General features: G+C 46.1%; 1 protein-coding gene across 2 annotated transcripts in view; it reads left to right on the top strand.

The window, feature by feature from the left end:
• Nucleotides 1-1,598: 1,598 nt before the first annotated feature.
• Nucleotides 1,599-21,585, top strand: part of LOC132764137 (lysosomal acid glucosylceramidase-like) — a 31,104-nt gene continuing 11,117 nt past the window's right edge. Inside the window, exons 1-6 of one of the 2 annotated variants that reach the window (XM_067472404.1) lie at nucleotides 1,599-1,702; nucleotides 14,262-14,397; nucleotides 14,512-14,703; nucleotides 14,805-14,951; nucleotides 18,101-18,234; nucleotides 18,408-18,580. In XM_067472404.1, coding sequence (XP_067328505.1) covers nucleotides 14,331-14,397; nucleotides 14,512-14,703; nucleotides 14,805-14,951; nucleotides 18,101-18,234; nucleotides 18,408-18,580 — 713 coding nt within the window. In that variant the 5' untranslated portion in view covers nucleotides 1,599-1,702; nucleotides 14,262-14,330. Of the gene's footprint in view, nucleotides 1,703-11,495; nucleotides 11,628-14,261; nucleotides 14,398-14,511; nucleotides 14,704-14,804; nucleotides 14,952-18,100; nucleotides 18,235-18,407; nucleotides 18,581-21,585 lie in introns of those variants that run through there. The other variant, XM_067472403.1, reaches the window with a different exon arrangement.

Below are 21,585 nucleotides of genomic sequence, written 5' to 3'. Positions count from 1 at the left end.
GAAGAGACCTCATGGGCCATCCAGTCCAACCCCATTCTGCCAAGAAGCAGGAATATTGCATTCAAATCACCCCTGACAGATGGCCATCCAGCCTCTGTTTAAAAGCTTCCAAAGAAGGAGCCTCCACCACACTCCGGGGCAGAGAGTTCCACTGCTGAACGGCTCTTACAGTCAGGAAGTTCTTCCTCACGTTCAGATGGAATCTCCTCTCTTGTAGTTTGAAGCCATTGTTCCATTGCGTCCTAGCCTCCAGGGAAGCAGAAAACAAGCTTGCTCCCTCCTCCCTGTGGCTTCCTCTCACATATTTATACATGGCTATCATATCCCCTCTCAGCCTTCTCTTCTTCAGGCTAAACATGCCCAGCTCCTTAAGCCGCTCCTCATAGGGCTTGTTCTCCAGACCCTTGATCATTTTAGTCGCCCTCCTCTGGACACATTCCAGCTTTTCAATATCTCTCTTGAATTGTGGGGCCCAGAACTGGACCCAATATTCCAGGTGCGGTCTCACCAAAGCGGAATAGAGGGGTAGCATTACTTCCCTAGATCTAGGCACTAGGCTCCTATTGATGCAGGCCAAAATCCCATTGGCTTTTTTTGCCGCCACATCACATTCCTGGCTCATGTTTAACTTGTTGTCCAAGAAGTGGAAAAAGGGAGAAATCACCAAAGAAGAATTCAAAGCAGTAAATTACACTGTTAGTCTCAGCTTCTGCCAATCTAGAATCATAGAATCATAGAATCAAAGAGTTGGAAGAGACCTCATGGGCCATTCAGTCAAACCCCCTGCCAAGAAGGAATATTGCATTCAAAGCACCCCTGACAGATGGCCATCCAGCCTCTGTTTAAAAGCTTCTAAAGAAGGAGCCTCCACCACACTCTGGGGCAGAGAGTTCCACTGCTGAACGGCTCTCACAGTCAGTCAGCTCTACTTCATGAAGATACTTACGGTACTTACTTACTTACCTGATCCCTTGTTGTCCAAGTAGGATAGTCTTCCAAGATCGGTGTACTGGCAGTGGGTACATAGATGACTGTGGAGCCCTATTCTTGGCCTGCATGTTCTCCCGCAGTGAGGGCATTGGTTTCCAGGTGGAAGGCGGTCCTGGTCGAGGTTGGCTTGACATGCCTTCCTCTTGGCACGTTTCTCTCTTTCACCCTCCATTTGTGCCTCTTCAAATTCTGCAGCACTGCTGGTCACAGCTGACCTCCAGCAAGAGCGCTCAAGGGCCAGGGCTATGTAATCCCTGGAACTGTAGACTTGCTTTGGGAAGACATCATGCAAAACTATGATTGAGATCCAACCCATAAGTGACCACTTCATCCCATTCCATCTTTGCAAATCTGTCTTTTTTTGACCTCCTTCCATATTTTACCATCATAATTCCTTCTTCCCCTTTGATTTAAAACACCAGCATACATTATGCAAAATGTAGAACAATTTCATGCAAATTGAAGCCACACAAACAATGTATAAACAGCACAACACTCTGTGGCAGACTGTCTGTCTCTCTTCTGCAGCACAAGCCCTTCTTTCTGCTTTGGGCGCCAAAAAACTACAACTCCCGGCGGCCCCTGCGGCTCAGGGAGGTCACGTGAGCCAAGATCATGTGACCTACAGGCAGGGGAGCTGCGGAAAAGCAGCTGGATCCCAACTCTTTGCTGTCTTTCTGCAGAGGAGGCGAAGGCGGTTGGCTGCAACTGGGTAAGGGCTACCTAATTGTCTTGGGACTGATGGGAGTTGAAGTCCCCAAGGCTTCCAAAGCAGTTGGTGCATTAAATGCTTCTAGGTGGTGTTAGCCCTCTCTTTGAACTATATTTCAGTGGTGACTTGTTTGTTTGTTATTATTATTATTATTATTATTATTATTATTATTATTATTATTATTATTTACATCCTAAAGAGGAGCAAGGCAGCTAACTGTGTTTGAGAAATTAAATTAAATTAATATGTGCAATTATTTTAAAATAATTGAGACAGAATCAAATTATGTTGTAGGTTTTTAATTCTCATTTGTACTTTTTGATTGCTTGAGTCTCACTAAGAGAGAGTAGAAAACAGGAAATAAATAATAATGATGAAATGATCTAAAACTAAAATGAGCAAGGGTCTAGAGAACAAGCCCTATGAGGAGCGGCTTAAAGAGCTGGGCACAAAGAGCTGGAATATTGTGTCCAATTCTGGGCACCACAATTCAAGAGAGATATTGACAAGCTGGAATGTGTCCAGAGGAGGACGACTCAAATGATCAAGGGTCTGGAGAACAAGCCCTATGAGGAGCGGCTTAAGGAGCTGGGCATGTTTAGCCTGAAGAAGAGAAGGCTGAGAGGAGATATGATAGCCATGTATAAATATGTGAGAGGAAGTTACAGGGAGAAGGGAGCAAGCTTGTTTTCTGCTTCCTTGGAGACTAGGACGCAATGGAACAATGGCTTCAAACTACAAGAAAGGAGATTCCATCTGAACATGAGGAAGAACTTCCTGACTGTGAGAGCCATTCAGCAGTGGAACTCTCTGCTGTGGTGGAGGCTCCTTCTTTGGAAGCTTTTAAACAGAGGCTAGATGGCCATCTGTCAGGGGTGATTTGAACTCAGGGCGGATTACAATGCACATATACAAGGCAAACATTCAATGCCATAGACACACAATCAAGACCAAATTGGCACACAGAGCCCCCATGACCCACTCTACATCCTGTTTCAGTTTGGAGGAGGGTGGATCATGGATGATGGGACTTGCAGTACTTTTACTCACTTACTGAAACCACTGTGACCCTCATCCAATGACCGATCAAGACCAAACTTGGCACACAGAGCCCCCATGACCCTATCTACATCCTGTTTCAGTTTGGAGGAGGGTGGATCATGGATGATGGGACTTGCAGTACCTTCACTCACTTACTGAAACCACTGTCACCCTCATCCAATGACTGATCAAGACCAAACTTGGCACACAGAGCCCCCATGACCCACTCTATATCCTGCTGCTGTTTGGAGGAGGGATGATGGGACTTCAAGGACCTTCATTCACTTCCTGAAAACAATGCAACCGTCTTCCAATGACAGATAAAGACCAAACTTGGCACACAGAGCCCCCATGACCTGCTGCTGTTTGGAGGAGGGATGATGAGACTTAAAGTACTTTCAATCACTTCCTGAAAACAATGCAACTGTCATCCAATGACCAATAAAGACCAAACTTGGCATACAGAACCACCATTACTTTCTCTAATAACCTGGTCCCCAAGCTAGTATATATATATATATATATATATATATATATATATTTCAAAAAACGTAAACATATCAACATTTAAAGAGAATCAAGTTATGTTGTAGGTTTTTAATTCTCACTTGTACTTTTTGATTGTTTGAATCTCATTAAGAGAAGAAAACAGGAAATAAATAAATAAATAAATAAATAAATAATAATAATAATGCCTGGGGAACCAAATGTAGGAGCAACCATCAACTAACTAATGTACAAATTACTTCCTTGTTTACTCTTCTCCTTTGGGGCAAATCGCAGCCATAAAGAGCAGGGCGGCAACAGTTCTGATTGCAGCGCTGACTTTTGTCCCTTCTACACGGCTATATAATCCAGATGACATCAGACAATCCACATTATCTGCTTTGAGTTGGATTATATGACCCTACACTGCCATGTAATCCAGCTCAAAGCAGATCATCTGGATTTAAATAATGTAATGTTCGTTTGTGGGATTAACAGAACTCAAAAACCACTGGACGAATTGGCACCAAGTTTGGACACAATGCACCAAACAACCCAATGTATGCCCTTCACTCAAAAAAAATGATTCTGTCATTTGGGAGTTGTAGTTGCTGGGATGTATAGTTCACCTACAATCATTCGGAACCCCACCAGAGCATTCGGAACCCCACCAACGATGAAATGGAACCAAACTTGGCACACAGTTCTCCCATGACCAACAGAAAATACTGGAAGGGTTTGGTGGGCAGTGTCCTTTGGTTTTGGAGTTGTAGTTCACCTACATCCAGAGATCACTGTGGACTCAAACAATGATGGATCTGGACCAAACTCTACACAAATACTCAATATGCCCAAATGTGAACACTGGTAGAGTTTGGGGAAAATAGAATGTTGGCATTCAGGATATTGTAGTTGCTGGGATTTATAGTTCACCTACAGTCAAAGAGCATTCTGAACCCCACCAACGATAGAATTCGGCCAAATCTCCCACACAGAACCGCATGTGGGCCACAGCAATGCGTGGCAGGGGTCGGCTAGTGTGTGTGTGTGTGTATGTCTGTATATATGTATGTGTGTGTGATATATATATATTAGCCATCCCCTGCCATGCGTTGCTGTGGCCCACATGGGAGTTCTGTGTGGGAGGTTTGGCCCAATTCTATCGTTGGTGGGGTGCAGAATGCTCTGTGATTGTAGGTGAACTATAAATCCCAGCAACTACAATTCCCAAATGACAAAATCATTTTTTGAGTGAAGGACATACATTGGGTTGTTAGGTGTCTTGTGTCCAAATTTGGTGCCAATTCATCCAGAGGTTTTTGAGTTCTGTTAATCCCACAAACGAACATTACATTTAGATAGATAGATAGATAGATAGATAGATAGATAGATAGATAGATCATGTTGGTGGCCTCCGGTGACGCAGTGGGTTAAACCGCTGAGCTGCTAAACTTGTTGACCGAAAAGTCACAGGTTCGAATCTGGGGAGTAGTGTGAAATTCCGCTGTCAATCTCAGCTTCTGCCAACCTAGCCACTGAAATCCGAAAGTATGTGGCCAACTTCAACAGAAACCATGAAAATAAACACAATCTGGCTACCAGTATTAACAAACTCTAAAATCTGTACAGTATATAAAGAGCAACACTCTGAAACTAGGGGAATTCCAGACATGAAACAATCAGGGCCAGCTAACACCTCCCAACAAAAGATTCCCCCAGGCAAGAAACAACCAGGCTTTGAATCAGCAAGGCCATTCAATGCTAATCAAGATGATTAATTGCAACATTACAGACAAAAGTTCTTTCTCCAACCCTGGATATTATTCCACAGATATATCAACCTCCCTTGCTTAGTTTCGAACAGACCTCACAACCTCTGAGGATGCCTGCCATAGATGTGGGCAAAACGTCAGGAGAGAATGCTTCTGGAACATGGCCAGACAGCTCAGAAAATTCACAGCAACCCAGTGATTCTGGATATGAAAGCCTTCGACAACAGACCACACAACCTCTGAGGATGCCTTCCATAGATGTGGGCGAAACGTCAGGAGAGAATGCTTCTGGAACATGGCCAGACAGCTCAGAAAATTCACAGCAACCCAGTGATTCTGGATATGAAAGCCTTCGACAACAGACCACACAACCTCTGAGGATGCCTGCCATAGATGTGGGCAAAACGTCAGGAGAGAATGCTTCTGGAACATGGCCAGACAGCTCAGAAAATTCACAGCAACCCAGTGATTCTGGATATGAAAGCCTTCGACAACAGACCTCACAACTTCTGAGGATGCCTTCCATAGATGTGGGCGAAACGTCAGGAGAGAATGCTTCTGGAACATGGCCAGACAGATCAGAAAATTCACAGCAACCCAGTGATTCTGGATATGAAAGCCTTCGACAACAGACCACATAACCTCTGAGGATGCCTGCCATAGATGTGGGCGAAACGTCAGGAGAGAATGCTTCTGGAACATGGCCAGACAGCTCAGAAAATTCACAGCAACTCAGTGATTCTGGATATGAAAGCCTTCGACAACAGACCACACAACCTCTGAGGATGCCTTCCATAGATGTGGGCGAAACGTCAGGAGAGAATGCTTCTGGAACATGGCCAGACAGATCAGAAAATTCACAGCAACCCAGTGATTCTGGATATGAAAGCCTTCGACAACAGACCACATAACCTCTGAGGATGCCTGCCATAGATGTGGGCGAAACGTCAGGAGAGAATGCTTCTGGAACATGGCCAGACAGCTCAGAAAATTCACAGCAACTCAGTGATTCTGGATATGAAAGCCTTCGACAACAGACCACACAACCTCTGAGGATGCCTTCCATAGATGTGGGCGAAACGTCAGGAGAGAATGCTTCTGGAACATGGCCAGACAGCTCAGAAAATTCACAGCAACCCAGTGATTCTGGATATGAAAGCCTTCGACAACAGACCTCACAACTTCTGAGGATGCCTTCCATAGATGTGGGCGAAACGTCAGGAGAGAATGCTTCTGGAACATGGCCAGACAGATCAGAAAATTCACAGCAACCCAGTGATTCTGGATATGAAAGCCTTCGACAACAGACCACATAACCTCTGAGGATGCCTGCCATAGATGTGGGCGAAACATCAGGAGAGAATGCTTCTGGAACATGGCCAGACAGCTCGGAAGACTCACAGCAACCCAGTGATTCTGGATATGAAAGCCTTCGACAACAGACCACACAACCTCTGAGGATGCCTGCCATAGATGTGGGCAAAACGTCAGGAGAGAATGCTTCTGGAACATGGCCAGACAGCTCAGAAAATTCACAGCAACCCAGTGATTCTGGATATGAAAGCCTTCGACAACAGACCTCACAACTTCTGAGGATGCCTTCCATAGATGTGGGCGAAACGTCAGGAGAGAATGCTTCTGGAACATGGCCAGACAGATCAGAAAATTCACAGCAACCCAGTGATTCTGGATATGAAAGCCTTCGACAACAGACCACACAACATCTGAGGATGCCTTCCATAGATGTGGGCGAAACATCAGGAGAGAATGCTTCTGGAACATGGCCAGACAGCTTAGAAAATTCACAGCAACCCAGTGATTCTGGATATGAAAGCCTTCGACAACAGACCACACAACCTCTGAGGATACCTTCCATAGATGTGGGCGAAACATCAGGAGAGAATGCTTCTGGAACATGGGCAGACAGCTCAGAAAATTCACAGCAACCCAGTGATTCTGGATATGAAAGCCTTCGACAACAGACCACACAACCTCTGAGGATGCCTTCCATAGATGTGGGCAAAACGTCAGGAGAGAATGCTTCTGGAACATGGCCAGACAGCTCAGAAAATTCACAGCAACCCAGTGATTCTGGATATGAAAGCCTTCGACAACAGACCACACAACCTCTGAGGATGCCTTCCATAGATGTGGGCGAAACATCAGGAGAGAATGCTTCTGGAACATGGCCAGACAGCTCAGAAAATTCACAGCAACCCAGTGATTCTGGATATGAAAGCCTTCGACAACAGACCACACAACCTCTGAGGATGCCTTCCATAGATGTGGGCAAAACATCAGGAGAGAATGCTTCTGGAACATGGCCAGACAGCTCAGAAAATTCACAGCAACCCAGTGATTCTGGATATGAAAGCCTTCGACAACAGATCTCACAACCTCTGAGGATGCCTGCCATAGATGTGGGCGAAACGTCAGGAGAGATAGATGTGCTGGCCCAATTTACCTGTCTGAATGTATCTCCCCTTACGAACCATTGAGAAATTTAAGATCGCCTGGGGAGGCCCTGCTCTCAGTCCTGCCTTCGTCACAAGTACGTTTGGCGGGGATGAGAGACAGGGCCTTCTCAGTGGTGGCCCCTCGGCTATGGAACACCCTGCCTAGGAAGATCAGATCTGCTCCCTCACTCTTAACATTTCGTAGGAAAGTAAAAACATGGCTGTTCGAGCAAGCGTTCACAAATGCAGAGTAGCTAATATAGGAAATCGAATGACTTGACAATGGAACTGGACAAAGCTTGATAATAAGGAGACGCTAATGATTTATTTATTTATTTACAGCTTTTATATTCCGCCCTTCTCACCCCGCAGGGGACTCAGGGCGGATTACAGTGTACACATATATGGCAAACATCCAATGCCTATTTTTGACATACAAACATATACAGACATAGACAGAGGCTATTTAACTTTTTCTGGCCGCCAGGGGAGCTGTCGCTTTCATCGTCCATCTGCGATGCTGATGAAGCACTTCCGCATTCCCCGCATGCTTCCCCGCTGGAATGCTCTGCTGGAGTCTTCTTTATGGCCTCATAAATTACTTAATTTAGCCTCCCCACACTTTAATGTGGTACCTTATTTTCCTACTTGACAGATGCAACTGTCTTTCAGGTTGCAAAGGTCGGCAACAGGCTACACACAATTGGTTGGAAACCCACTCCAACCCGGGTTGGCTTCGAACTCATGACCTTTTTGGTCAGAGTGATCTTAATGCAGCTGACACTCAGCCAGCTGCACTACAATCCCGGTGATGTTGTTTTGATTGCTCTTGTGGTGTTTTATACTGTTTAATGTCTTAATTTAGATTTTGTTTTATGTGTACTGATTTGTTGGAAACTACCTTGAGTCACCGATTGGCTGAGAAAGGCGGTATACAAATATAGTAAATAAATAAATGTGTGCAAAACGTCAGGAGAGAATGCTTCTGGAACATGGCTATATAGCTCAGAAAACTCACAGCAACCCTGAGTGGACCTTCTTCACTGCCTTTACTGCTGTGGAGTAGGCTCTAAGTGAGGCTATAGTCTGTGTTCGGCAGCTGTGATGGGCTGGATGAGGACTAATAAACTGAAACGTAATCCTGATTGTGAGGCTGATCGGGTGAGTGAATGCCCAGGGTTGCAACCTGTGCTGGACAAGGTAACACTCCCATCGAGGAGACAGGTCCACAGCTTGGGGGTCCTCCTGGACTCAGTGCTGATCCTTGAAGTTCAGGTGTCGGTGGTGGCTGGGACAGCCTACGCCCAATTAAAGCTTGTGCACCAACCGTGACCATGCCTCGAAAAGCCAGATCTGGTCACGGAGGTCCACGCCTTGGTTACATCTTGTATGGATTACTGCAATGCACGCCACAGTTGGATAAGTTCATTCAGAAGAACCTGTTGCTGCAAGAAGGTCCTCCATTGTGCATGTGGCAGGGCTCATGGTGCATTGCAGCAGGTGGTCAGTGATTTGCTCTTCTCCCCACTCGCATGTCGTGGATTCCACTTTGTGGCCCCATTTCTTGAGGTTGGCTCTGCATCTCGTGGTGCCAGAGCGCAGTCTGTTCAGCGCCTTCCAAGTCGCCCAGTTTTCTGTGTGTCTCTCATTTGGTATCAGCCATTGATGGAGGTTCTGGGTTTGAGCCTGCCACTTTTGGACTCTCGCTTGCTGGGGTGTTCTAGCAAGTGTCTCTGTACATTTTAGAAAACTATTTCTCGATTTAAGTCATTGAGGTGCTGGCTCATACCCAAACAGGGGATGTGCTGGAGATGTCTCTGCCTTGGTCCTTTCACTATTGGCTGCAACTTCCCGGCGGATGTCAGGTGGTACAATACCGGCTAATCAGTTTAATTTCTCCAGTGGTGTAGGGCGCAGACACCCCGTGATGATGCGGCATGTCTCATTAAGAGCCACATTTTAGTGTGTTCCAAACTGGGCATGCGTACTCAGCAGCAGATTAGCATAGCGCAAGGGCAGATGTCTTCACTGTGTCTAATTGTGATCCCCAGGTTGTGCCAGTCAGCTTTCGTATGATATTGTTTCTAGCACCTACTTTTTGCTTGATGTTCAGGCAGTGCTTCTGGTAGGTAAGAGCACGGTCCAGAGTGACTCCCAGGTATTTGGGTGCGCTGCAATGCCCCAGTGGGATTCCATCCCAGGTTATGGGTAGCATGACTTCCCTAGATCTAGACACTATAGAGGCCAAAATCCCGTTGGCTTTTATTGCCGCTGCATCACATTGCTGGCTCATGTTCAACTTGTTGTCCATGAGAACTCCAAGATCTTTGAGTATGAAGAAGGCCAGGAGAATGGACACAGTATTCCAGGTGTGGTCTAACTAAAGCAGAAGAGAGCATGGGGAGCATGACTTCCCTGGATCTAGACACTTACTTACTTAGGTGATCCCTCGTTGGATGAGTAAGATGGTCTTCCATTATGCGTTTCCTTGTGGGTTCGTATGTGGCTGTGGAGCCCTATTCTTGATCTGCATCTTCTCCCGCAGTGAGGGCATTGGTTTCCAGGTGGAAGGCGGTCCCGGTCGGAGTTGGCTTGACGTGCCTTCCTCCTAGCATGTTTCTCTCTTTCGCCCTCCGCTCGTGCCTCCTCAAATTCTGTAGCACTGCTGGTCACAGCTGACCTCCAGCTGGAGCGCTCAAGGGCCAGGGCTTCCCAGTTCTCAGTGTCTATGCCAGAGTTTTTAAGGTTGGCTTTGAGCCATCTTTAAGTCTCTTTTCCTGTTCACCAACGTTCCGTTTTCCGTTCTTAAGTTCAGAATAGAGCAACTGCTTAGGGAGACGGTGGTCAGGCATCCGGACAACGTGGCCAGCCCAGCGGAGTTGATGGCTGGACAGCAATGGCTCCCAAAGTGACCCATTTAAGGTGGAATCGGGTGTCAAACAGGGATGTGTTATTGCCCCAACTCTATTCTCCATCTTCATTGCCATGATACTTCACCTTGTTGACCGGAAGCTTCCCTTCTAGATGCTATAGAGCAGGGGTCCTCAAACTACGGTCCGCGGGCCACTTCCGGCCCTCCAAGGGCACTTATCCAGCCCGCGGAGGAGGAGCGCCCCCCCCACACACACACAGTGCCCCTACCTTGGCTGGCTCACGCTATCCGTCAGGCCCGATGAGCAGCGTGAGCCAGCCAAGGGCAGCTGCCCCGCGCGGCCTACTCTCGTGTAAAGCACCTTGCAAGGTGCTTTACACGAGAGTAGGCTGCGTGGTGCTGCTCCTCTCTTGGCAGGCTCACACTGCCCATCGGGCCCGATGGGCAGCGTGAGCCAGCCAAGGAAGGCTGCCCCGGCGCTCCATGCAGTCATGCCGGCCACATGACCTTGGAGGTGTCTACGGACAACGCCGGCTCTTCGACTTAGAAATGCAGATGAGCACCACACCCCAGAGTCAGACACGACTGGACTTCATGTCAGAGGAAAACCTTTAACTAGGAAAATTGTGGAAGATCCAGGGTGGGAGAAAGAACTCTTGTCTGTTGGAGGTAGGTATGAATGTTTCAATTGGCCACCTGGATTACCATTTCATAGCTTGACCGTTTTTAAGGAGAATCCTTTGTTGAGAGGTGATTAGCTGGCCCTGATTGTTTCTTGTCTGGAGTTCCCCTGTGTTTGAGTGTTGTTCTTTATTTACAGTTATAATTTTAGAGTTTTTTAAATACTGGTAGCCAGATTTTGTTCAGACTAGAAATAGGAAGATTTCCTGGAATTACTGCCTAAAGAGGGCTAGGAAGAATGCCTTCTAAGGGCCCTTCCACACAGCCAAATAAGATATGTGCAATGTGCATAGGAACTACCATAAAACAATTCCCAGGCTACATTCTGCACATGCTCAGAAGCACCGCAGCCCGTGGGAGGTTGGCTTAACATTATGCCTCGCTACGGCAAGTGACAGGTGCGTCTTGCCGGCAGAAAGGTGTCAGGTATTCCCATAATTGGATTCAGGTGTAGGCGGGAATGCCGCTTGACCCAGGGAAGCAAGCGAATTAGACTAAGAATGCGCTTCCTTCGAAGGCAGGTGTGCCTTAAGGCGGGAGCGCCGACTCTGCTGAGCCGGCGGTGGCGAACGGATGCGCCAAACGCCAGGAAAGCAGCTCCAAAAGGCTTGCGAAAGGTGAGCGAACGTTAGCAGAATGAGCAGATCATGATACCAGGTGTCCTGTGTTCAAGTCTCGTCCCAATTGTGCCCTAAGAGGCCGGATTCTTTTGGGTTGGGAATGTCACCGTAAGTCGGAAACAGTTTGGCTGAGATGGGTTCCTGTATTGGAAAGAAGTAATTGTTCTAAGTCTGGGTTTTCTCAGAGGGCATCCTCCCTCATCATAATATCCTAGAGTTCGGCCATCCAGTCCCACCCCATTATGCCACAAAGGGAAGCACCATCAAAGCCCTCCCGACAGATAGCCATCCAGCCTCTGTTTCAAAGCCTCTAGAGAAGGAGATTCCATCATCATCATTATGAAAGATTATTATTGTAGACTTCTAGAGTTGGAAGGGACCCCAAGGGCCATCCAGGCCCACCCCATTATGCCACGAAGGGAGGCACCATCAAAGCCCTCCCAACAGATAGCCATCCAGCCTCTGCTTCAAAGCCTCTAGAGAGATAGATTCCATCACTATCATTATGAAAGGTTATTATTATTGTAGAATCCTAGAGTTGGAAGGGACCCCAAGGGCCATCCAGTCCCACTCCATTATGCCACAAAGGGAGACACCATCAAAGCCCTCTTGACAGATAGCCATCCAACCTCTTCTTCAAAGCCTCTAGAGAAGGAGATTCCATCATCATCATTATGAAACTTTATTATTATTGTACACTCCTAGATTTGGAAGGGACCCCAAGGGCCATCCAGTCTCACCCCATTATGCTACAAAGGGAGGCACCATCAAAGCCCTCTCGACAGATAGCCATCCAGCATCTTCCTCAAAGCCTCTAGAGAAGTAGATTCCATCATCATCATTATGAAAGGTTATTATTATTGTAGACTTCTACAGTTGGAAAGGACCCCAAGGGCCATCCAGTCCCACCCCATTATGATACAAAGGGAAGCACCATCAAAGCCCTCCCGACAGATAGCCATCCAGCCTCTTCTTCAAAGCTTCTGGAGAAGGAGATTCCATCATCATCACCATCATCATTGTGAAAGGTTGCTATTATTGTAGAATCCTAGAGTTGGAAGAGACCCCAAGGGCCATCCAGTTCCACCCCATTATGCCACGAAGGGAGACACCATCAAAGCCCTCTTGACAGATAGCCATCCAGTCTCTTCTTCAAAGCCTCTGGAGGAGATTCCATCACCATCATTATGAAATGTTATTATTATAGAATCCTAGAGTTGGAAGGGACCCCAAGGGCCATCCAGTCCCACCCCATTATACCATGAAGTGAGGCACCATCAAAGCCCTCTTGACAGATAGCCATCCAGTCTCTTCTTTAAAGCCTCTAGAGAAGGAGATTCCATCATCATCATTATGAAAGGTTATTATTATTGTATTGTCGAAGGCTTTCATGGCCAGAATCACTGGGTTGTTGTAGGTTTTTTCGGGCTGTATGGCCATGGTCTAGAGGCATTCTCTCCTGATGTTTCGCCTGCATCTATGGCAAGCATACTCAGAGGTAGTTAGGTCTGTTGGAACTAGGAAAATGGGTTTATATATCTGTGGAATGACCAGGGTGGGACAAAGGACTCTTGTCTGCTGGAGCTCGGTGTGAATGTTTCAACTGACCACCTTGATAAGCATACAATGGGCTGACTGTGCCTGGAGCAAAATTTTGCCTCATGCAGGGGCGGCTCATCCATTACGCGAAGTAAGCGGTCGCAGAACACTTTTTTTTGCCAGGGGCGCAGAGGAGCCTCTGTAAATGCCCCTCGACCGCCACTTGAGGAGCGCCCCCTCAGCTCACAAGAGCCCTAGCAGCCTCGGTTTTCTTGCCTCGCTGCCGGGTGATCCTCTTCCCAAAGGGGCCTCGCCTAGCCCCTCTCATTCCTGCTTCACCCGGCCACCGGGTGTGCGAGTAGGGCCGGCGCTCAATCGTTCTCCGTGTTCGATCCCTTCCCCATGACCGGCTCCCTTTCCCGATCCCCTGGCGCTCCACCTGCCTCCTCTCCTCTCCCAAATCCGCGGGTGGGCCAAGGGGCGGAGCCGCCGCATCTGGCCCGCTTCAGGTCCGGAGGCGTGTCTGAAGACCCCAGTGTGTGCACCAAAAGTCACCTCTTCTCCTGACCTTCTCTTCAACCATTGGGACCAAGAGAGAGAGAGAGAGAGAGAGCCCCTCCGGCTGGAGGTATCTCCCACCTCCGCTCCCTCCTTTGTTTTTGCGCCTACCTTCAGGAAAGGTGGGCATCTCCACCTCTCTCTCTCTCTCTCTCTCTCTTGGTCCCAATGGCTGAGGAGAAAGTCAGGAGAAGAGGTGACTTTTGGTGCACACACCGGGGTCTTCAGGCACGCCTCCGGACCCAAGGCAGGCCAGGCAAGGGAGCAAGTGTGGCAAGTGTAGATACTGGGATGTATAGTTCACCTACAATCAAAGAGCATTCTGAACTCCACCAATGATGGAATTGAACCAAATATGGCACACAGAACTCCCACGACGAACAGAATATATATATATATCAATGATTGGTTGATGGTGGTGGTGGTGGTGGGGCGCCAAAATACTGTTTGCTTACCTAGGGCCGCCTCTGGCCCCATGTTGACATAACCTGGACAAGGAGTCAATCCTGACACGACATTTCCCCACTTTCTTAGAGATGTGAATTGCCGGTTGTGGGCCTGAGTTACTGTCCTTGCTGGTGCAACCCAGACGGTGTTGGGACAATGGGACTCCGGAGAGCCAGTCTGTGCCGTTTGATGCTCTTGTTACAGACAGCCGTTGAAGTGATGGGTGAGTAAGGCATGGACACCTTTGAGATGTTGGGGCAGGTGAACGTTTTGGAGTGGGAGGGAGTGTGGTCCAGTGGGCAGAGCACACACGGTTGCTTGCTCTTGTCCCCAAAAGGGAGCCAACCCTGCAACAAGAAGTACTTTGACCAAGACTCCATGGTGTGCGTTTGCGACCGTACCTATTGTGACACCCAGGACCCCGTCTCCCTCCCTTCGCCCGGCTTCTTTGTCAAGTACGAGAGCAGCAAATCTGGCCAGCGGATGGAGCGCAGCGAAGGGAAGTTCCAGGACAAAACATCCACCCCAGGTACCCTTGCTGCTTATTTATTTGGGTGGGTCGAATGAATGTAAACACTTGATCGATGACTCAACTGCATGAAAATTCACGTGCGAACCTTTGCCTTTCAGCTCTGGTTCTGGTTCTGGAGACAGCCCAACGGTATCAAACGATAAAGGGATTCGGCGGTGCAGTCACTGATGCAGCTGCTATGAATATATTATCTCTGACTCCCGACACCCAGAATCATCTGCTCCGTTCCTACTTTTCAGACGAAGGTGAGAGCCAGGGGTGAGTCAGTACTTGGAGGGTCAGAGTGATAGGACATTATTATTATTATTATTATTATTATTATTATTATTATTAGAGACAATTGTGTCTTGGTTCCTTCCTAGTGTTGCCCGCAAGCTTAGCTGCAATCTTTCCAGCAAATATTTATTTATTTATTTGTGACATTACAATTTAGCTGTAAATCACCTAGAGCATTCTCGGATCGAGGGCGATTAATAAGTAATTAAATATGATGAAATATGAATATGATTTCTTTGCCGGCCTTCTCACCCCGAAGGGGACTCAGAGTGTGTATACACACACACACATACAATATATTATATTATTAGCATAGTACAATATAAGTATTAAATACTACTATATTGTACCCTACCATTATATTGTAATATTATTAGTAATATTACATGTAATGTAAAATATATAATAATATCATATTGTTGCCCCCAAGCTTAGCTACAATCTTTCCAACAAATATTTATTTATTTATTTATTTGGGACTTACTATACAGGGTTAGTCAAAATGCATAGGCCAATAAGCCATTCAATTGAATGGCTTATTGGCCTATGCATTTTGACTAACCCTGTATATATATATATATATATATATATATACACACACACACAATATATTATATTATTAGCATAGTACAATATAAGTATTAAATATTTCTATATTTTGTATTATACCATTATATTGTAATATTATTAGGAATATTACATGTAATATAAAATATATAACAATATCATATTATTAGTAGTACTATATTGTATGACACTATAATATTATATGTATATGCAATACAATATATTATATAATCAGCATAGCACAGGAAACAAGATAGAACTGTCTTCTGGCCCCTTCTCTCTTCACTCTGGCCCAGGGCAGTGGTTGGTGCTGTGGGGAGGGGTCCCCAACTGATGACATATGCAGGAGACAAGATGGAACTGTCCCCTGGACCCCTCTCTCTTCACTCTGGCCCAGAGTGGTGGTTGGTGCTGTGGGGAGGGGTCCCCAACAGTCTCCTGGCCCCCTCTCTCTTCAGTGTAGCCCAGAGCAATGGTTGGTGCTGGGGAGAGGGGTCCCTGACTGATGACATATGCAGGAGACAAGGTGGAACTGTCACCCGGCCTCCTCTTTCTTCACTCTGGCCCAGAACAGCAGTTGGTCCTGGGGGGGGGAAGGGTCCCCGACTGATGACATATGCAGGAGACAAGATGGAACTGTCCCCTGGACCCCTCTCTCTTCACTCCGGCCCAGAGCAGCAGTTGGTGCTGAGGGGAGGGGTCCCCGACTGTTGACATATGTAGGAGACAAGGTGGAACTGTCCCTGGACCCCTCTCTCTTCACTCTGGCCCAGAGCAGCGGTTGGTGCTGAGGGGAGGGGTCCCCAGCTGATGACATATGCAGGAGACAAGATGGAACTGTCCCCTGGACCCCTCTCTCTTCACTCTGGCCCAGAGTTGCATTTTGTGCTGAGGGGAGGGGGTCCCCAACTGATGACATATGTAGGAGACAAGGTGGAACTGTCCCCTGGACCCCTCTCTCTTCACTCCGGCCCAGAGCAGCAGTTGGTGCTGAGGGGAGGGGTCCCCAGCTGATGACATATGCAGGAGACAAGATGGAACTGTCCCCTGGACCCCTCTCTCTTCACTCTGGCCCAGAGTTGCATTTTGTGCTGAGGGGAGGGGGTCCCCAACTGATGACATATGTAGGAGACAAGGTGGAACTGTCCCCTGGACCCCTCTCTCTTCACTCCGGCCCAGAGCAGCAGTTGGTGCTGAGGGGAGGGGTCCCCGACTGTTGACATATGTAGGAGACAAGGTGGAACTGTCCCCTGGACCCCTCTCTCTTCACTCTGGCCCAGAGCAGCGGTTGGTGCTGAGGGGAGGGGTCCCCAGCTGATGACATATGCAGGAGACAAGATGGAACTGTCCCCTGGACCCCTCTCTCTTCACTCTGGCCCAGAGTGGTGGTTGGTGCTGTGGGGAGGGGTCCCCAACAGTCTCCTGGCCCCCTCTCTCTTCAGTGTAGCCCAGAGCAATGGTTGGTGCTGGGGAGAGGGGTCCCTGACTGATGACATATGCAGGAGACAAGGTGGAACTGTCACCCGGCCTCCTCTTTCTTCACTCTGGCCCAGAACAGCAGTTGGTCCTGGGGGGGGAAGGGTCCCCGACTGATGACATATGCAGGAGACAAGATGGAACTGTCCCCTGGACCCCTCTCTCTTCACTCTGGCCCAGAGTTGCATTTTGTGCTGAGGGGAGGGGGTCCCCAACTGATGACATATGTAGGAGACAAGGTGGAACTGTCCCCTGGACCCCTCTCTCTTCACTCCGGCCCAGAGCAGCAGTTGGTGCTGAGGGGAGGGGTCCCCGACTGTTGACATATGTAGGAGACAAGGTGGAACTGTCCCCTGGACCCCTCTCTCTTCACTCTGGCCCAGAGTTGCATTTTGTGCTGAGGGGAGGGGGTCCCCAACTGATGACATATGTAGGAGACAAGGTGGAACTGTCCCCTGGACCCCTCTCTCTTCACTCCGGCCCAGAGCAGCAGTTGGTGCTGAGGGGAGGGGTCCCCGACTGTTGACATATGTAGGAGACAAGGTGGAACTGTCCCCTGGACCCCTCTCTCTTCACTCTGGCCCAGAGCAGCGGTTGGTGCTGAGGGGAGGGGTCCCCAGCTGATGACATATGCAGGAGACAAGATGGAACTGTCCCCTGGACCCCTCTCTCTTCACTCTGGCCCAGAGTTGCATTTTGTGCTGAGGGGAGGGGGTCCCCAACTGATGACATATGCAGGAGACAAGGTGGAACTGTCCCCTGGACCCCTCTCTCTTCACTCTGGCCCAGAGCAGTGCTTGGTGCTGGGGGGAGGGGTCCCCGACTGAAGACATATGCAGGAGACAAGATTGAACTGTCCCCTGGCCCCCTCTCTATACCAGTGAGAGAGGATGTGCTAGGGCATGTACCGTATATACTCCAGTATCTTACTACAGAATTTGCTTCTCTATTGCAAAGTCTGGTATTTGGCCCAGGAAAGTTATCTTGTGAGCTGCAGGACTCTCACTCTGCTATGGATATAAAGGTATGGCCATCGGTGGTGTCTTTCTGTGGTCTTCTCCCTCTTTGTCTGCAGGGATCGAGTACAACGTTCTGCGCCTGCCCATGGCCAGTTGCGACTTCTCAGTGCGGCCGTATTCGTATGACGACACGCCGTACGACTACGAGCTGAAGAACTTCAACTTGGTGGAAGAGGATATCAACATGAAAGTGAGTGTCCGGCAGAGGGAAGTGGGATGGATAAGAGTGCCCAATACTTAAACCGTGCTGTTGTAGTGAAGAGCATACCTAATTTCCTTACTCAAAAGCCGAACTTGGATCTTGTTGACCCTCAACAATGATCTCAATCATTCTCATTGGCTCCTGGTTCTTTCTCCCCGTAGATCCCGCTGGTCCATCGCGCCAAGGCCATGTCTAAGAAGCCCATCTCCTTGTTTGCCTCCCCATGGACCTCTCCGACTTGGATGAGGACCAACGAGGACTGGAAGGGGAAGGGGTCCCTCAAGGGGAACGCGGGAGACCGGTTCCACAAGACATGGGCCAACTATTTTGTCAGGTAAAGTGGGAGATTAAAATTATTTATTTATTTATTTACGACATTTCTATGCCGCCCTTCTCACCCCGAAGGAGACTCAGAGCAGCTTACAAGATATGTATATACATACAATATATTATATTATTCACATAGTACAATATCAGTATTAAATATTAATATATTGTACTATACCATTATATTGTAATATTATTAGTAATATTACATGTAACATAAAATGTATAATTATAATATATTATTGTTAGTAGTATTATATTGTATTACATTATAACATTATAAATATTATATGTATATATTATATTATATTATATTATATTATATTATATTATATTATTAGCATAGCACAGGAGACAAGGTGGAACTGTAAAAAGTAAATACAATATATTATATTATTATCAAAGCACAATATTGATATTATATATAACATTATACTATAACATTATATTGTAATATTATTAGTAATATTTCATGTAACATAAAATATATTATTCTAATATATTATTGTTAGTAGTATTATATTGTATTACATTATAACATAAATATTATGTATATATTATATTATATTATATTATATTATATTATATTATTAGCATAGCACAGGAGACAAGGTGGAACTGTAAAAAGTAAATACAATATATTACATTATTATCAAAGCACAATATTAATATTATATATTATATTGTACCATAACATTACACTGTAATATTATTAGTAATGTTACATGTAATATAAAATATATAATTATAATATTTTATTGTTAGTAGTATTATATTGTATCACATTATAACATAAATATTATGTATATATTATATTATATTTATTATATTATATTATATTATATTATATTATTAGCATAGCACAGGAGACAAGGTGGAACTGTAAAAAGTAAATACAATATATTATATTATTATCAAAGCACAATATTAATATTATATATTACATTGTACCATAACATTATACTGTAATATTATTAGTAATATTACATGTAACATAAAATATATAATTATAATATATTATTGTTAGTAGTATTATATTGTATTACATTATAACATTATAAATATATTGTATTGTATTGTATTATATTATATTATTAGCGTAGCACAGGAGACAAAGTGGAACTGTAAAAAGTAAATACAATATATTATATTATTATCAAAGCACAATATTAATATTATATATAACATTATACTGTAACATTATGTTCAGGCTTGGCCCCATGTAAGCCGCTCAAAGTCCCTGTTGGGGAGATGGTGGTGGGGTATAAATAAACATTATTATTATTATTATTATTATTATTATTATTATTATTATTATGCTGTATTTCTGGCATTGGAGAGGGATTGGCTGGTGACTGCTGGAAGAGCACTTTGGTTTTCTCGATGTTCAGTGACAGGCCGAGCTTCTCGTATGCTTCTGCGAAGGTGTTTAGAGTGGCTTGTAGATCTTCTTCTGAATGTGCACAGATGACGTTGTCATCAGCATACTGGAGTTCTATGACAGATGTTGTGACCTTGGTTTTGGCTTTCAGTATGCTGAGGTTCAATAGCTTGCCATCTGTCAATGTTTAATAAGAGGGCGAGCTTCTCGTATGCTTCTGCGAAGGTGTTTAGGGTGTCTTGTAGGTCTTCTTCTGAATGTGCACAGATGACGTTGTCATCAGCATACTGGAGTTCTATGACAGATGTTGTGACCTTGGTTTTGGCGTTCAGTGTGCTGAGGTTCAATAGCTTGCCATCTGTCAATGTTTAATAAGAGGGCGAGCTTCTCATATGCTTCTGCAAAGGTGTTTAGAGTGGCTTGTAGGTCTTCTTCTGAATGTGCACAGATGACGTTGTCATCAGCATACTGGAGTTCTATGACAGATGTTGTGACCTTGGTTTTGGCGTTCAGTGTGCTGAGGTTCAATAGCTTGCCATCTGTCAATGTTTAATAAGAGGGCGAGCTTCTCGTATGCTTCTGCGAAGGTGTTTAGGGTGTCTTGTAGGTCTTCTTCTGAATGTGCACAGATGACGTTGTCATCAGCATACTGGAGTTCTATGACAGATGTTGTGACCTTGGTTTTGGCGTTCAGTGTGCTGAGGTTCAATAGCTTGCCATCTGTCAATGTTTAATAAGAGGGCGAGCTTCTCATATGCTTCTGCAAAGGTGTTTAGAGTGGCTTGTAGGTCTTCTTCTGAATGTGCACAGATGACGTTGTCATCAGCATACTGGAGTTCTATGACAGATGTTGTGACCTTGGTTTTGGCGTTCAGTGTGCTGAGGTTCAATAGCTTGCCATCTGTCAATGTTTAATAAGAGGGCGAGCTTCTCGTATGCTTCTGCAAAGGTGTTTAGAGTGGCTTGTAGGTCTTCTTCTGAATGTGCACAGACAACGTTGTCATCAGCATATTGGAGTTCTATAACAGATGTTATATCTTTCATTTACAACTTTGGAACAACATGAGCAGAAAGATTGCTATATAAGAGACATTCTAACGTTCCAAAAATTGTGCTGTTCACCCACCATGCTCTATTGAAAGAGATGGTGTATGTATTTGGAGAGTGTTAGATCTGCAATGGAACACCGTCTGGTCACTTGTCTTCTTTTCTCAAGGGAAGAGAAAGGAGTGCAGTTTTGGAGTCATGATAGTTTATGAAAAGAGCTGGAAGGACATCAGTGGATTAATCCAAATTAGTTTGCTCTTCTCCCCACTCGCATGTCATGGATTCCACTTTGTGGCCCCATTTCTTGAGGTGGGCTCTGCATCTCATGGTGCCAGAGCACAGTCTGTTCAGCGCCTTCCAAGTCGCCCAGTCCTTTGTGTGCCCAGGGGTGAGTCTCTCATCTGGTATCACCCACGGATTGAGCTTCTGGATTTGAGCCTGCCACTTTTGGACTCTCGCTTGCTGAGGTGTTCCAGCGAATGTCTCTGTAGATCTTAGAAAACTATTTCTTGATTTAAGTCGACGTGCTGGCTGATACCCAAACAGGGGGTGGGCTGGAGATGTCTCTGCCTTGGTCCTTTCAC

Source organism: Anolis sagrei, chromosome 12 (assembly GCF_037176765.1).
Source record: "Anolis sagrei isolate rAnoSag1 chromosome 12, rAnoSag1.mat, whole genome shotgun sequence".
Taxonomy (NCBI): domain Eukaryota; kingdom Metazoa; phylum Chordata; class Lepidosauria; order Squamata; family Dactyloidae; genus Anolis; species Anolis sagrei.
This window is presented reverse-complemented; position numbering and strand designations above follow the sequence as displayed.